We start from the raw sequence: 17,537 nt of genomic DNA on the forward strand, positions 1-17,537 counted from the left end.
GCATGTATCCATCCATCCACATGTACTTATGAACTATCAGTGATGTCCAACAGAGGTGAATTTATCAAGGAAAAAAGAAAGAATAAATTATGGTAAAGACCAGCCCACTTACAAAACAGCATTCTGGAGTCCTGTGTCCATGTCGGCCCTCTAAGAGCAGAGTCACGTGAATGGAGAAAAGCAAGTGGGCTGAACCACCCCAGACTAATGTGTTGAAGGCTTGGTTCCAAACACAGTGGTGTAAGAGGTGGGCTTTTTGGGAAAGGTTTAGATCATAAGGCTCTGATCTTTAATTCATTGATGAATTAATAATCTGAATGGACTATTGGGAAGAGTAGAAACTGCAGGAGGTGGGACCTAGTTGAAGGGAGTGGGTATCCTTGGGAACATATCCTTGGGAACGATTATCTCGTCCCTAGCCCTTCTCTCTTCCCTCTCTCTCTCTGCTTTCTGGCTGCCATGAGGTGAGCAGATTTCTTCTGCTATGCCCTTCCACCATGATGCCCTGCCTCACTTCAGGCCCAAAGTAATGGAGCCACTTGACTGACCCTCTGAAACTGTGAATCAAAATAAGTCTTTCCTCCTGAAGTTGTTTTCCTCCAGTATTTTGTCACAGTGATGAAAAGCTGAAGACAACTGGGTTAAATAAAACATTTAAAAACCATTTTTATCTGTTTCCTTTTACTTTTGTAAATATGGCTACTAGTAAATTTAGAATTATAGGCATGACTTGCACCCCCCCCCCCCCCACTACTGGGCAGAGCTGCTCTGGAGCTTCCTTTTCTTCAGAGAAAGAGGCCCTGCTAAGACCCTTTCGGTTTACCTAAGAAAATATGGACCTTAAAATCCTTAAGCTTTTTGACTTACTAGGTCATACTGTAGTTCCATTTAAGTAGCAAATTAATAATTAGTAAATGAATTAATAAAAAATTATAATGTGTCTTTTTTAAAGTCTACAGTTCACCATGGCAATAACATTGCTTATTAAATGATTCTATTTAAAACATTAATCTTTAGAATTAATTCTACCTTGGACCAAGAACTACAATTTTGAAAAGCTCACCAGCACTGTGTGCAGTGATGAGCACTATGATTTTGGGCAGCCCCCTCTAGACCTTAGCCCATGATCACCATCATCCCCCGCTCCTCGGGAAGCCAGCTTTACTAACTTCTGCTGTTGCTGCTTCTGCTACCACGATGAGTGACTGAAAACAGATGAAATTGATCTATCCCATTCAGCACGCTATCCTCCTGACTCTGCTTCTCTGCCAGGGAAGCCTCCTTATCTTCTCATCTGTTGTGAATTGTCATGCTCTGGGTCTTTTTCTAATGCTTTCTTCATATTTGCTAATCATTCCTTCTTCCTTTTTCTTTTCCCTTTCTTCTAAATTTTATAGATTCCTTGGATTGGCAATTTATTTAGAGTCCAACATAAGTATGTGAAGGGTGTATGGGAAGAGTACAGCCTCCTCTTGTCTCTCAGTTCCCTCCCTAAAGACCACACATTCTTGTGTATCCTTCCAGAGAAACATTTCCAAACAAACACAGATATATACTCCTTTTTTCCTCACACTTTACAGAAGGTTTAAAACCTGGCTTTTTGCAATTAATGAATATATCTTGGAGATCATTTCACACCAGGATATGCAGTCTCATTTTTATGGCTGTATAAAAATCTATTAAGATGGGGTTGGGGCTGTAGCTCAGTGGTAGAGTGCTTGCCTAGCATGTGTGAGGCACTGGGTTGTATCCTCAGCACCACATAAAAATAAAGGCATTGTGTCCATATACAACTAAAAAAAAAATAAATAAATCTATTATATGATGAACCACAATTATTTCACTAGTTACCTATAGAGGAACATTTGTTTCCAGTCTTTTGCATTACCAGAAAATGCCACAAATCACTTTATATATGTATCATTTTGTATACCTTTCAACATATCTAAAGAACAAACCAAGACATGCTCAGTGACAATACCTGTAATCCCTGTTACTTTGGAGGCTGAAGTGGAAGGATTGTGAGTTTGAGGCCAGCCTAGGCAACTTAGCTAGGCCCTGTCTCAAAAAAAGGAAGAAATTATCTTAGCAGAACTGCTAAGTCAAATGGAGCATGTGTATAAATTTGATAGATTTTGCTGAAATGCCCTCATGAAATAAAGCTGTACTGTACTAGTTCATGCTCCTACCCGAGCAACACATGAAAATAACTATGTCCATATATTCTGCCAAGAGTATTTAAAACACTATAGGAATTTTGTCAATCTAGTAGTATAGGTTTTTTTTTTTTTTTTGTAGTTTTAATTTGTTTCTTATTATCATGATAATATGAGCATATTTTTATGTTTGGTTAGTAATTTATACTTCATTTTCTATGAGATGTGTTTTATTTTCCTTTTGGACTGTTTTTATTGATTTATAGGAGCTCATTATATATTAGGCATATCTATCTCAAAATGATACTTCTTTGTAGATTTCCTGCTTCTTGGTTATAGAGCTTTTCCATGGAAGAAAAATTCTTTTTAAAATAGCACAAGGAACCTCTCACATTTCCAAATAACACAGGTCTCAAAATGTGCCATCACCAACTCACCTGGACTTTGGGGCCTCCTCCAGACACTCTGGAGATATAACTCATGATGTATTTGGCAGCCACTGTCTTTCCAGCACCACTTTCACCACTGAGGAAAGAAAGACAAGAATGTCCATTCATGAAGTGGATCATGACCAGCTCCTTCACCCACCCCAACAAATAAAAAGAAAAAGAAAACAGGCAACAAGAAATTCAGAAGAAATATGCACATTATGGGTCCAGAAAGGCAAACCATGGCAGGATGAGGTCACTTTCATGACCTGTGAGCAACATGAACATGATGCTAATTGGAGTCTTGCTAATTACCATTATGCACAAGATAGACAATTAAGCATTCTAACTGCCCAATAATATGGGGCATGATCAGGAAAATTATGGAAAATGAGATGGATAAAATTGTGCAGAAATTATGATGGACATACAGATTGTAAACATAGGGGAAAAGCATATAAAGTAATGTTAAATGAAATATTCGATTCACACTACATATAAAACATGGTCACATGTTAGGTAGCACAGTGGTTCATGCCTCTAATCCCAGCAACTCAGGAGTCTGAGGTAGGAGATCGCAAGTTTAAGAGTAATCTCATCATCTTAGCAAAGGCCTAAGCAACTCAGTGAGGCCCTGTCTCAAAATAAAAGATAAAAAGAACTGGGATGTAGCTCAGTGATAAAGTGCTCCTGGGTTCAAGTCACAGTATGTATAAATTAATTAATTAATTAATTAATTAATTTTAAAGAATTAAAGGACTGGGAGTGTAGAATTCTTGCCTAGTATGGGTGAGGCCCTGGATCCAATCCCTAACACCACAAAATAAATGAATAAAAATAAAATAAAATATTTTTGAAACAAGATCAGAAACATTACAAAATATTAGCAGAAATTTGGGTCCTGTTAAGGAGACCCCAGGAGACTTTTTCAGTTCATTATTCTCCAAACTTTTTGTAACAATATATGAGTTCTGTAATTAAAAAGGATAAAGACAAAGCAGGCCCGCTGAAGTTTCATACTGTGCCTTGAACTGATGCAAGCTTCCTTATTTTAGAAATTCTAAAATTAAATGATGAGGCAATATTAATCACATCCTGAGTAACAGACTACCTTCCGTTTCGTAGCCTAACTGCCTTTTGTTAATAGTCTGCTCTTCAAAATCCCCGTTTTTCCTTCAAAATCCCCTGAACTGATAATTCAAAACATGCTTAAGTCAGATTTCTCATTTTTCTATTGGCAGACTTTTTATTGCTAGGATAGAATTAATTAAAGGAATCCATACCATATAAAATGTTGGAGGACTTCATAAGAAACAACAACAACAACAACAACAACAACAACAAAATTTAAAAAAAAAAAAAAAACAGGCTGCTACAAGTTCATAAGACAATATAGCTGTTTGTGCTTGGTGATAAGAATTTGGGGGTATACAGCAAATGTTCTTTTATGAACACCCAGCCTAATTAACTGTCATCAATTGCTGAGTTACCTGAAAGAAGAGGAAACACTGGCTAGAATACAATCAAGCAAGGTAATTCCCCACCCCCCCAGTGGAAACGGAAATCAATATTGAAATAATTTGATATTTTAAAGCAAACGAAACAAAATTAAAATAGTCATCTGCCAAAAGTCAGATGAACTTGAACTAATACATGGTATGTTTAAGAAGAGAGCTCAGGTAGGAAGGAGGGAACCATCTTCTGTTTAAGATTTACGACCTCTGATGGACTGAATCCACCTATATAATCCATTTCAGGTCTGAGCGCCCAGACTTCCTGGTCATGTGAACGAGGAAGCCAAACCTGAAACTTCATAAGACACAAAGGCAAGCGGAAACCCAGAGTTTCCACTGAGGTGTCATGTTATCTCTAAATGGTCCAAATGGTCAAATGATTTACATACTAGATTCAGAGTCAATAGATGCACTCTGTCTCATTTGAAGCTCAACTTCTGTCAACAATTAAACTCCATTTTCTAAGTTGTAACAATATAAATATTCACTATTTGAAAATCCAGGACTGCAAAGGTACAACCACCAGTGTTAACATTACACAGATATTTTAAAATAATTACAAAGACTTTGTAGCAACAAAAAAGACAGTTTAGCTAAGGTTAAGTGGCAATCTGAGCAGAAGATTATGTATCTATAACATGTTTATAGCTATGTAAAAATAATGTGGGAAAAAACTGAAATGGAAAAAAGAAAAATTATATTTCTGACTTGTTAAGGAGGCTGGTAGATGATTCTTTTCTTTTTTTCCTTGATGTGCTCTCTCCTACTTCTTACAGTTTTTTCTTTTTTTAAACAAGAAATTACCCATGTATTTCAGATTTTTAAAAACAACTTTTCCCAAAAAAAAAAAAAAAAAAAAAATCACAATGATAATCAATATGTACCAATGCCATTAGATTATTATTAAGCATCCCTCATATCACTATGAGGAAACATTTTCTAGAAGTTCACTTTTTCATTTGTTTTTTGTTTTGTTTTGGTACTGAAGATTGAACTCAGGGTGCTAAACCACTGAGTCACATGCCCTGTTTTTTTTTTTTTTTTTTTTTTGTTTGTTTGTTTTTTATGTTGTTGGTTTTGTTTGTTTTTCAATTTTGAGTCAGGGTCTTGCTAAGTTGCTGAGGGCCTTGCTTGGTTGCTGAGGCCGGCTTTGAACTTGTGATACTTCTGCCTCAGCCTCGTAGAACAAGTTTTGAGAGAAAGAAAAAAGCCCCAGAAAATCCTAGTAGAATTATAAAATAAAAGTATAGTTATTTGCCCCTGATACTGCCTTTAATATGGTGATCACACGTGAAATATGTATCTCTTTTGTTAGAAGCAAAGAAAAAGAATAACGGAAAGTAAGTAACTCTTCTCATATATTTAACATAAGTATGCCAGGTCCAAAAATAGGACATCTACATTCTCAGTAACTGTGATCTTTATCAGTAGATTTAAAATAATTAGTTCTGGCTCAACATTGATCTGTTGAATTTTCATTTCTCAGTTTCAATTTACAGACACTTAAGTTTTATTGATTACAGCTGGTAACTTGCTCAAACTATTGTACAATGAGGGAATGTTACATAATTACAAGAAGTTTATAGGATATGCAACCATAATCATGCTGGCCCATAAAGGATGGGCAAATGCTGTTTCTTCCCCTGGACTCAAACCCAAGTGAAAAGCAGGTGAAACTATCAGGCAGATTATACAGCATACCCCAAATTATTTGCTTTGCATCTCACAGCAATTAGAACAATTTGTTTTGCTGTGATTACAGGCAGTCTTTCCTGATTTAATTGGCTTCACTGGACTTCTAAAGAAGGCAAAACCAAACCAAATTCAGAAATTAGGAAAATGTACAATGGTAGATTAATAGCTGGATTCAGGAAATACGATTATTTCTTTGAGTCAGAAGTTAAACCTGGTCAGCCTTTCAGAATCCCAGAGCATTTAAAAATACGCATGGTCAGGACCCTTCTCCAACATGCCGAACCTTAATCTCCAAGGACAATTTTTAGAAACAGGAATTTTTAACTAACACCCTAGTTTGAAATACAGCTCGTTGGGAACCAGCCCAGCACTTTAAAACCAAAGTCAAATAGGAAATATTAATTCAAATAGGAAATAATGTAATGTTTGAGTGTGTTAGCTATAGAAATGGAAACATTTGCTAAAATTTCAAAGAAAAAGAGTTGTTCTTGGAGAAAAAGCTATATAATGGTACATTAATAATCGGATTCAAGGACTATAATGGTTTTTCTGAGTCAGAAGGTTATTCCTCACTTAGACACCCCTAGTGTTTCCAATTCGTTTTGACTTATTCTAGCAAATGTAAAAATATTTGTCTCATCATTGTTGAAACAGCCCACAGAATAAGGAGGGTCCACCCTTCCCACCACTGGAAAACTCACCAATCTACCCCCATCACTTCATTCCTGGTCTCAGAATACTTCTACCTGTTCTACATACGGGTAGCTATTCTTTCCTTGTAATTGAGTTAGTGTAAATGAAACGTTGCTTTTCTAACTTTATATTTATTGGTGCTTTAGAAAGGACAAAAACTTAAAGCAAAAATTCTGCATGTACTTGTTCATCTTCCATGCATGTTCTAGGTCCCTCCATGTGCTAAACTTGATCACAATGAGATGTGGCTCTTGCCCAAGAGGAGCTCTCTGTGATGGAGAGTCTGAGTGTCTCCATGCTCTTAACAACACAATGTAGATGTGGGTATGGTTTTAGGGAGTCATCCATTGGGAAACATGTCAGGGAAAAAAACAAAACAAAACAGAAAAGGCCTACAAGCAGGGACACATCAGCATCAATGAGCACTTGAGGTCCCAGTTACTCTTCATTAAAAGGAACCAGGGCTTCTTTGGAGCAATGGCCAATGCCAAGGCCAAAGTGGGGGAAATACAAGCTGGGCCTGCAACATATAACCATGCCCAAAAATAAGGAAATGGACAGAAACTGGTGTGGGCATATCAAGCACATAAGAACCAGTGTGGTTAGACCAAAAGAAGTGATAATACTGGATTATGATCTTTTGAATAAAATGGAAGACCATAAGGTCATATTGTTATGAAAAATGAATCAAACAACAAATTGGGGAAAGCTCTTCCTCATGGCAGAACACCAACCATTAAGCATGAAAGGAAGGATGGGAAAAGACTGTCACCACTTGGCAACCATCACAGAGGAGACTGGTTTGGGCAATGGTCTAATGTGGACGGCAAGCCTGGTGGGTGGAGCTTTGACGAAGAACTGGATGTTGTGATAATCTCAGAAGACGTCCCCACAAAATACTAACAACATAAAAGAAAAAGCACGATGAGGTTAACCAGAAGCAGCCTGGGAGATGCCCACAGGTGCAGGTGATCAAGAGCACATGCACTCCTGTCCAGAATGTAGGACCTGAGGAAGCACTGGACAGAGCCAGGTGGAGGTTATCCTATGGAACTTAAGGCCTGAGCACTCTGGAACGACAAAGGGCAGAAAACAGAAAACACAAGAGCGTACGATGAAAGGTCAGCAAGGCATGAGAAAAAGTAGGAGGATGGAGGTGGATGACAGGAGCCAGGGGAGCAGGAAGTCCACCACATCCACGAGGGGAGGAGAAGGATGAGACAAGGAGAGCCACGCTGGACCTATTCTCCTTAGGCCCCGTTTTTACTTTTATTTTTTTATATAAGAACATGATAGTATTGACCTTGACTCTTTTTTCAAACACTATAACTCCAAGCTTAGATAAAGAGGAACAGTTTTTTTTTTTTTAAATTTTAGAGTTATAAAAGGAAAACATAGTTGTGATTGAAAAATAATCTGGAAGATGAGAGATAAAACATCAATTCTAGGAGATATTTAAAAGGAACACTAAAATATTACAAATGCAATAATTTGTAGCATGTATCCATTGAGTGTTTAATGTGCACCAAGTGCTGTTGTCATTGTTTATTTGTATCAATCATCTCATCCAAACACCCCCCTGAAGTGGGTACCATTATTATTTCCATTCATAAGCAACTTACTCAAGGACACAGTAACAGAGTGCTATGATTTGAGTGTACCCCAAGGTCCACTGTGGAGCCCTAATTCCTCAAAGATGCGATGCAGTATTAGGAGGTGGGCCCTAGTGGGGTGGGGTGGAGCTCTCATCAAGGGACTAGTGTTTTTCTCTCTTGAGTTCTCACTTCAGTGGGAATGGGTTAGTTATCTGACAACCAGCTGTTGTAAAGCAAGGTCACCCCGGGGTTCCCCCTCTTCTTAATTGCCCATCTACGTTTTCCCTTATTTGCATGAAGTGAAGCAGCACAAGGGCCTCATCAGAAGCCAAAGCCAAATCTATCATCATGCTGTCAGGTTCCCAAGCCTCCAGAACCAGGAGCCAAAATCGACTCAGGTACCCAGTCTCAGGTATTCTGCCACCACAACAGAAAACAACAAAAACAAAAACTAGGCGAGGACCTGAGGCAGTCTTGCCCTGGAGCCCGAGTTACGCTGCTTCAGATGAGCATGAATATTTAAAGTCCCCCACAAAGCTTAGTCAATTAAAATTACCAATGTTTCTGAAAGTAACTCCACGAATCGCACAGTTCATAGTATGATCAAACTTTTAACCACTGCTGAGTCTTCACTGATACACACCCATTTAAGCAAGCCTTCTGCCAGAAACACTTATTATCTCACACACAGTTGGAACAAACAAATAACAGCCTGCCTCACTGTGATCACAAGACAAGATAATGCTGTGAGAATGAGAAGCCACATCAAAGAATGTTCTGGGCAGGCCTCTCCAATGACTACTCACAGACTCCCTTCCTGGCAGCCCCATGGACCTGGGACTGAAGTCAATCTGAGGTGATGCACCTCTGTTGGCCGTCTGGGGGATGACAGGGCTGATGAGAGAGGACCCTCCATCAGACCTTGAAATCACACTCAAATATAAATCCTCAAATACATGCTATGGTGTATAAAATACAGAATCACACAGGTTGAAACTGCTGGGCAAATGATGCAGATTTATTCCTTAACGCATTGAGGAAAGTGTGACTAAGACAAAGAGCTGTCATTTTTTCCCACTCCCAGACAAACACCCAGTTAATTAGTGCTGTCAGGCAGACAAAATTCTCATCTAGTCTGCCAAGAAAATGGCCCCATGGCAATGCTCATCTGAGCCCAGCCTGATGCAACAGGAAGAACCCGATGTTTAGTCTGAAGACCAAGTTTAAGTTCTAGCTCAGCCACTTACTGCCTCTATAATTCTTTTCAATGTTACTAGCAGACATTTTACAACACTCTTCAACAGTACAATATTTTTCATGCATATTTTCTTCATTAATCTTTCTTTATATTCTTTTAAGGAATCAGTACCCATTTTGCAGACGAAGTTGACTGAGGCTTAGAGAATTTTCTACTTTAAACAGAATAGAGTCTACTCTGTGACTCACCCCAGAGATCTTTCCATTGTACCTCATGACTGTGGGTGGCAACAGATTATTTCCCAGCTAACCTAAAGCCTGTTGGCTCAAAAGAGCAGAGAAAAATGGAAAGAGTGAACCAATGGAATTGGGCAGCGCTGGCTGGGAACATAGCTTTGCCATATCTTTTGCTATCTGCAGGGGTCCTAGAACCAATCTCCTGAGGATATCAAGGAATGACTGTATTTGCTTGTATTCTTTAATTGTAATTGTAGCATTTATAACCTTTTGAAAACCTGGCAAACGAGGTATTACTATCCCTCTTTTTGCAGTTTCTTCACTGAGTCTCAGAGGCAATGAAATCTCCTCATGAAGCCCCCAGTTAGTCAGAGGTGGGAGTTGACAGGGCCTCCCAAAGCCAGGCAAGAGGGACAGCGAGTCTCAAAGGTCAGTGCTGCTGAGGTCAACAAAACTGGGTGGACCAACAGAAACTCAAGAGTGCCTGGAGCAGAGTCCCAATGCTAATTATAAAAAGTCCCTGAAGTACATCAAAGGCAGGAAGACAGTTTGAGAATGTATGAGACACCTGCCGGTGAAAGGGAAGAACAGGGTGGAGATACAAGCCAGATACCAGAAGTTTTTCCTTTCATCTTTACTACTGTAAATATTAGGATTCCAGATCCAAAACATCTTTTGCAGCAGGTAGGTCAGAAATCTTAGATCCAATAATGACAACTATCTCCTTTTTCTCTATAAAAATTCTCACATTCAACCAGTCAGCAATTCCTATTGATCTACCTTCAAAATACCTCTCATGTCTTTATTTTTTAAAAAGCACTCAGCACCTACGCAGGATAACAATATACAAAGACTTTGTGAACTATTGTTGAACACATTTAGAACAAAATGCCCTACTCTTCAGGAAAAAAGCCTTCAGGATATTTCAAACAAATTAATAACTGCCAAATGTGATGCTTTCAAATTGACATCACAGTTTGTAAACATTCTAAGGTGGTAAGAGCTGGTTCAGGACCAAAGTGATAGGAATTCACTTTTGATGGCTGCAATAAAACTGCCACGTAAATGTTCTCCAAGGCCCAGTGTGCTTCCAGAGAGGTCAGCTGGCAAGAACTTCAGAAGGGCCTCTAGACATACTGCCAAGATCCTGTCTGGTGATGAAGAGATGATAAAGAATATGAGAAACACTTACTGCTTCTTCTTTCCTTTTTTACCATGCCATAACTATTTCATTAAATAGATTTGCATAGTTGTCTTCAATATTCCCAAATATCATATATGTGGTTCTCTTACACAAACCCAAATTCTGGATTTTGGAGAAGACTAGTGAGCTAAGCAGATATGGGCTGCTTGTTCACTAGGTGCACAGACATCTACCAAGTCTTAAGGTGCTCATGTTTTCACCCAATGATGCTAACGTATTTACGTAGCTGCTGTTTCTGTGTTGGCACTGCCCAGAGTGCACATTTACTTGCTCATCCGTGTATTCCTTCACAGGCTACTGAATGTCACACACCTTCCCTTTCCAACTCAGATCAGTCCACATCATAGCACTAGATTTCTGTATTCCCTCAAGATCCTGTCTACTCTCTACCAATAGACTTACCTTTGGTATCATGTCCCCGCTCAGAGATGTTCAAGATATCACCAAGACCTACAAGTTTATCTGCAGGTCACCAGCTTGTCCTTCAGAGGACAAGCTGTCATAAATCAACCTTATGTTCTCAAGTCAACCAATCCTGCACTACCATACAAATGCTATGTGGCCGTAATCTAGAAACTGACCACAGGGAAACACAAAAAGAAAGGGGAGATTAATCTCTGGCCCCGACACATACTCAGGGATAACAAGGCAGGAAAGACACAGAATGGTCCAGATATGGCTGTCTTGTAGGTAATGAATCTTCACTCCCCAGTAAGACACCATGATCAATGCATCAATAAGGTTATGTTAATTTGTTTAAGTCAGTTTAATTGTCCTCCAATTCATGACATGCATGATCACCAGCCTCCTGGTTATGCAGAGAACAGCAAAGTCAACAACATACAAAGGGCTGGATTTAGAAAACCACCTGTGTTTTGTGGGGGAGACTTTTATCCTAGGAGCTCAAGTCCAGAATAACCACCCTCATTAATGTCCTAACCTCTGTCTTAGGGTATATGGCAGTTAATAACATCTCCATTAAAACATGGGAAATTTGAGACAGAGAAGCTGTACTTACCAGTAGGATATACAGAAAGTATATAAAGTTTGAAGTCACACAGGTTAAGCTCAAATAGGCTGTGCCATTTGCTGGTTTGGGAATCCTGAAATTCTCTTAAGTCTGATTTTCTGGGTTAACTTTGAGAAACAATAATGCCAACAACTGGTATGGTAAGGATTACAAAACATAACCTATATGGAGAGCCCAGCAGAGGGCAGACACTCAGGAGTACATCTTGCTTGGCCTAAAAGTGCTAAACACAGAGACCTGGATTCAGGATTTCAAGAGCCTTAGCCCTGAATCAACTAAAGTAACTAGGGAGCTTGAAAAAAGACACACAGATGCCCTGTGCCCCCACAAATCAGTTCAAACAATCTCGAGAGGTGGAGCTTAGATATCTGTATAGCCACTGAGCTAATAAGGGATTCAGAAATTGGTTTAAAAAATTTAACTTATTTCTGGAAAGTCAAATTAGTGAACACAAGGTGTAATGAAATCAGCACCTAGAGATGCCCTCTCTCTGACCTGTCTGCCAGCATGCCATGGAGGAAGACTTCAGAACATTCCTGGCCAATCCTAAACTTCCTCCTGAATAGAGTTTAACCTAACGGCTGGCAGGGGTTGGCAGGACTGTGTAGGCTGATGGCAGGGGTCTGATCTACAAGGAGTCAGGCAGGAAAATAAAAGTTGAAATGATAGTTTTTCTCCAAGTAAAAAAGGCTACTCTGAAGAGATGTCTAACACCCAAGGTTTCCAGGTAGAGCTTAAGCGCTGGGACCTGATGACATTAACCAATACAACACCCTTCACTCTCAATTCAACCCTCCACTCAGCCTTCTAGTGGTAATTTGGCTCTTCTCATGGACTGTGTTCCAGAACAAATAACCAGCCATCCACAGGCAGGATTCTCCCTGTATCATGACAAACTGGGGTCAGATCCACGCTTGTTTGTGAGTGTGGTTGACTGGCTTCGTCACATTACCTTGGGCTGCTCTACTCTAGTTTTGTTTTTTGTTTTTTTTTTTTCTTTTAACGTATTTTTAGTTGTCAATGGACCTTTATTTTATTTATTAATTTATACATGGTGCTGAGAATCAAACCGAGGGCCTCACACATGCCAGGCAAGCGCTCTAACACTGAGCCACAACCCTCGTCCCTACTTCAGCTACTATGAGAAATTGAGCTAGAAGATGTTCATGACTCAAGACCAAAGTTTCAGTGGAAACTGGAGCCATCTCCTTCTTTGAATTCTTTCTTTTAAAATTCAGTTTGTCACAGTGACTTCTAATTCAGAAATAGTCAGCTGCCTATCCATCTTGTCACTGCGCTCACTGCTTTAAAACATGAGTAAGATTGTGAGGAAACTGGCAATAATAACTTTATGGGTTGTGGTATCCCATCCACAGACTCATTTAGACAGTCACATCAAGGGAGTTAAGGAGGTGAAGGTCTACAAGAATACCATGGAAATGACATCAGTGATCATTTTTTAATATTCTAAATAAATGTTGGTCAAATTCTGACTCTGTCTAGCCATGGCAGAATCCCTTTGCACAGGAGCAGACTTCTCTTCCAACCCTCATGAAAATGGATTCAGTTTAGCCAGCATGGTGGCGCATGCCTGTAATCTCAGAGGCTCAGGAGGCTGAGACAGGAGGATCGCAAGTTTGAGGTCAGCCTTAGCAACTTAGCAAGGCCCTACACAACTTAGTGACCTTGTCTCAAATTTAAAAATAAAAATAAAAAGGGCTGAGGATGTCGCTCAGTGGTTAAGTGGCCCTGGGTTCAATCCCCAGTACTAAAAAAAAAAGGGTGGGGGGGCGGTTCAGTTTGTTTTCTGATTACACATTTATTTAGGTAGGCAACATTAGACTCTGCCTCTGGCAGACCAAGCACTCAGCTCATTTAGTCCTATGGATACAAACCAGAGTTTCTCTATAGGACATTTCTCTGCCTTCCTTCCCTGTTGGCATTATTGGAAGAAAGAATTCCAAAGCCAGGAAACCTCAGAATTCATCTGTTCAATCAGTTTATTAACAGGCAAAGAATCTGAGACCCAGAACAGCGTTTGGTGTGCTGCCTTGGGTCAGAGAACTGGTGAGAAGGACCACCAGCCACATGCCAGAAATTGCAAATCTACTTTCTCAGAGCAAAGGAACCGCAGCTCCTGTATAACTTGTAACTCAAGAGAGGTTGGGCTTTCGGCCGCTGTTGCTGGGAAATGACTTCCAGGCCCCTGCAATGTCTTGCCTGATAGGTGTGCCTTTGATGGCCTAGGGGCCTGGGCTAACTCAATGATGTAATATATGGTAAAGATTTTGGAATACATCTCCAGAAGAAGTTGGAGATTAAAGGTACTGCCTGGACCTTTAGAATGATCTGGAAATCAAAGTTCAGCTATGCAGGAAGAATATGATCAAGCTTAAATAAAAACTCTGGACACCAGAGACTTGCATGAGCTCGCCTGGTTGGCAAAGGTATGGTCACACATGGCAGTTGAGAGGGAAATACCACCCATGACTCCATGAGAAGGCATGGCAAGAAACCTCACATCTGGACCCTCTCAGACCTCACCCTAGGTGTCACTGCTTTTCTCCAGTTCTGATTTGCATGCTGTTGCAATAATAAAACTGTGATCCTAAGTATAGGGCTGTTCTGAGTTCTGTAAGGGGCTCTAGAGAATCACTAAGCCTGAGCGTGTAGTGGGAATTTGTAGCCAGCTGATCAGAAGGGAGGGCAATGTTGTGGGGTCTGAACCCTTCACCTGAGTTCTGCTTAACTGATCCAGCTCCCTCCTCTACCATCTCCTAAATTAAAGTGCAGTCACCTTAACGGAAACCTTGGGAGCAGATCCTTTTAGTATTAGCCACCTGAAAAGTTGGAAAGAAGGATCCCGGAAGCAGGTTATTTGTCGGCTTCGGTGCCTGTGTATCCTGTAGTGAGGGGCAGAGGTGGATCTGAGCAAGGCAGAGCTGTGGGCCAGACAAGACTGAGGCGGCTTCCAGATGGCAAAAGCTCATGCAACAAGCCTGTTCCCACCCTTCCCATTCCAGCACATGCCAGAAGAGGGAAAGACTAAGGAAGGAGAAAGGGTACAGGGCTCTATAATAAACTCATCCTGGACTCTCATTTAATTCAGTTAAGAAAACGCCTCCCGCCTCTCTAGTGACCAGACACCTCAACTCAGCGTCACATAAAAGCACTTCCTATTTAGCAACCAAAGTCTCCCATTACTCTAGTATGCCTCCCCAAGGGGATTAATGTGCATCAATCAAGCATTTGGATCTAACTTCTAATTTATAGAAGAATCAGTTAAAGGAGGAAATACAATGAGACCATGTGGAAACAATTAGACACCTCCAGGAGGTGTCTGTAGGAAAACTGGCTTGGTCTCTCCAAAAAAATCAATGTTGAAGGGGACACCCTGGGCTTACTGCAGTGGTAGGGGGCACGCTTAGCATGCACAAGGCCCTGCGGTCAACCCACAGTAACAGCAATTAAAAACTCTATGTCATGGGGAAAAAATGGTGGCAGTAGGGGAACTGTGGCATGACAAAAATAAACTTAAGATTCATAACCAAATGCACCCAACCTTCCTTGGTTTGCATAAGCCAGCAGAGAAGATCACGTTTGCAGTAATGTGAACACAGACTGCTGCGTTTTAGATGATGTTAATATTTTTATTTTTCAGAGATGCAAGTGGAAATATGTAGGGGCAAAATGTTATGGAGTCTGTTATTTACCTTGAAATACTTGAGCTCTGTATTTACCTTGAAATGCTTCAGTGCTCATGTTTATAGCTTGATTTTGGAGCCATGTAAATGCTTTTACACAGTTATAAAACAAAATTTGACTTAAAAAGATTAAACCACTATAGTAAAAAGGGGAATCGAGGATAGGTTGACATGCAAATGACATGGAAAAGGAATATTCTAAGTGACTTTAAAAACTCAATATTTTAACTTTAAATATGAGGAACTTGGACCAAAAGGACAACAAAGCAATTTGAAAATGATTCAGTATTGCTATAATAGTACTAGAACTTTTATTTTAAAGCATTAACAAAATTATTATTTGCTTTATGCTCCTATATGTATATAAAAACACCAGCAGTATAAAGTAGCTATGTTGATATCATTAGGATAAAGATTTTTGACCTAAAAGAAAGGAATTATAAATATAAAAAATGAAGAAATGTTAAAACACTGCCATCTTCAAAATGAACTGGTAAAAGCACTATGAACTCATGTTTCATTGTTCTCTTTAATAAATGCCTATTCCCTAGCTTGTCCTCTGAAAAGAACTGAAGCACCAACACGCAGGGAAGTGAGCACTCTTGGTGCCCAGATTAGTGGTCTCTAAATATCATGTCCCACTAAAATGAATCAGGAACTCTTGGAGAAATGGCTGATTCACGTCTTGGGCAGAAAATGTACAGGATGAGCTTGGAACATTCTAAACAAGGAAATTATCAGAGATCACTAGGTACATGTCAAAAGGACAATGCAAGTGCTTTCACTGGTCAAGAATAGAATCATTTGAGCCTCCAGAAGACTAACTGCAATATAATTAAATAGGTAAAACATTTAAAATTCACTAGTTTGAAATGATACTGAAAATAAAAACATATTACCTTGGGAGGTTGCTAGGGCAACAACTCATTACTTTGAAAAGTGGTAAGTAAAGAAAATGAATCAAGCATTTTATCTAGTTTCCCCAAAAAGACTGCATTTCAAGGTGACAAAATAACTCCAACACATGCAGAAGAATAATAGAATTAGAAAATAACTATTTTTTTTAACCACTAATTAAGGAATCATGGTGAAATGAGAATTTGTGATGGATGTATCCACTGAGAAGCAACATCATATGAAGAGAAATCAACAGGAATTAAGTCCTCAGCATCCGATGAAGTGTTTTTGCCCAAAATTGAATCTGAATCTGATCAAGCTTTTAGATCTAACTACCACTTTACAGGAAGCACAGGGAATCGTGGAACACTTCAATGTCATCACAGGACACAGTCAGTGCCAGACTGCAGAAGGATGTGCAGGGCAAATAGTCCCTTTCTTTAACAAATAAATGCCAAGAAAACAAAGACAAACAAAGGAGAATAGTTAACAATTAAGAGATTTAAGACACATAGCAACCAGGTGCAATGTGTGGGCCTTGTTTAAATCCTAAATGAAAATAAGCCAGCTATATTAAAATTAAAAAAAAAAAAATTTAAGAAAGTCACAGAATTGGAATACTAATAACATTAGATGACAAAAAAATATTATTTGGTGTTGGATCAAACCTAGACCCCTGTGTGTGCTAAGTAAGCAAGTACTCTAAGACTGAGCTAAACCCCTGCCCCCAAAATTACTCATTTGTCGGGTATATACCTCTCTTCTAGAAGTAGATACCAATTATTGGCAAATGAATGAATTTACTATCTAGAATTTGTTCTAAATAATCAAGTGGGACAGGAGGGGAGAACTAATTCCAACAGGATTGGCCACATATGGATAACCATGCAAAATGAATGACAGACACAGAGGGACAATTTATATTACTCTTTCTAATTCTGTATGTTTGTAAAGATTCATAATAAAGTTTTAAAAGAATACTCAGGTAAAGAAAATAAAACAGGTGAACATATATATGTAAAACGAAATGATCATATTTGGGGTTCTTTTTATTGTTTGCTTCTTTTGGACAAGATGTTAACTATCAAATTCTAAGAGATGTTAATATGGATATTTATATTTTCTGCATCTATGTTTGAAAATGTTCCTAATAGTAAATAAATTTAAAAGCACTTAAACCCAGCCAA

At 39.2% G+C, this 17,537-nt stretch overlaps 1 protein-coding gene across 1 annotated transcript in view; it reads right to left on the bottom strand.

Annotated features, from left to right (window-relative positions):
- Nucleotides 1–17,537, bottom strand: part of MYO1E (myosin IE) — a 189,310-nt gene that overhangs the window by 77,672 nt on the left and 94,101 nt on the right. Inside the window, exon 5 of the mRNA XM_079125860.1 lies at nt 2,594–2,681. Coding sequence (XP_078981986.1) covers nt 2,594–2,681 — 88 coding nt within the window. The remainder of the gene's footprint in view (nt 1–2,593; nt 2,682–17,537) is intronic.

The sequence above is a fragment of the Sciurus vulgaris genome (genome assembly GCF_902686455.1).
Source record: "Sciurus vulgaris genome assembly, chromosome: 2".
Classification (NCBI taxonomy): domain Eukaryota; kingdom Metazoa; phylum Chordata; class Mammalia; order Rodentia; family Sciuridae; genus Sciurus; species Sciurus vulgaris.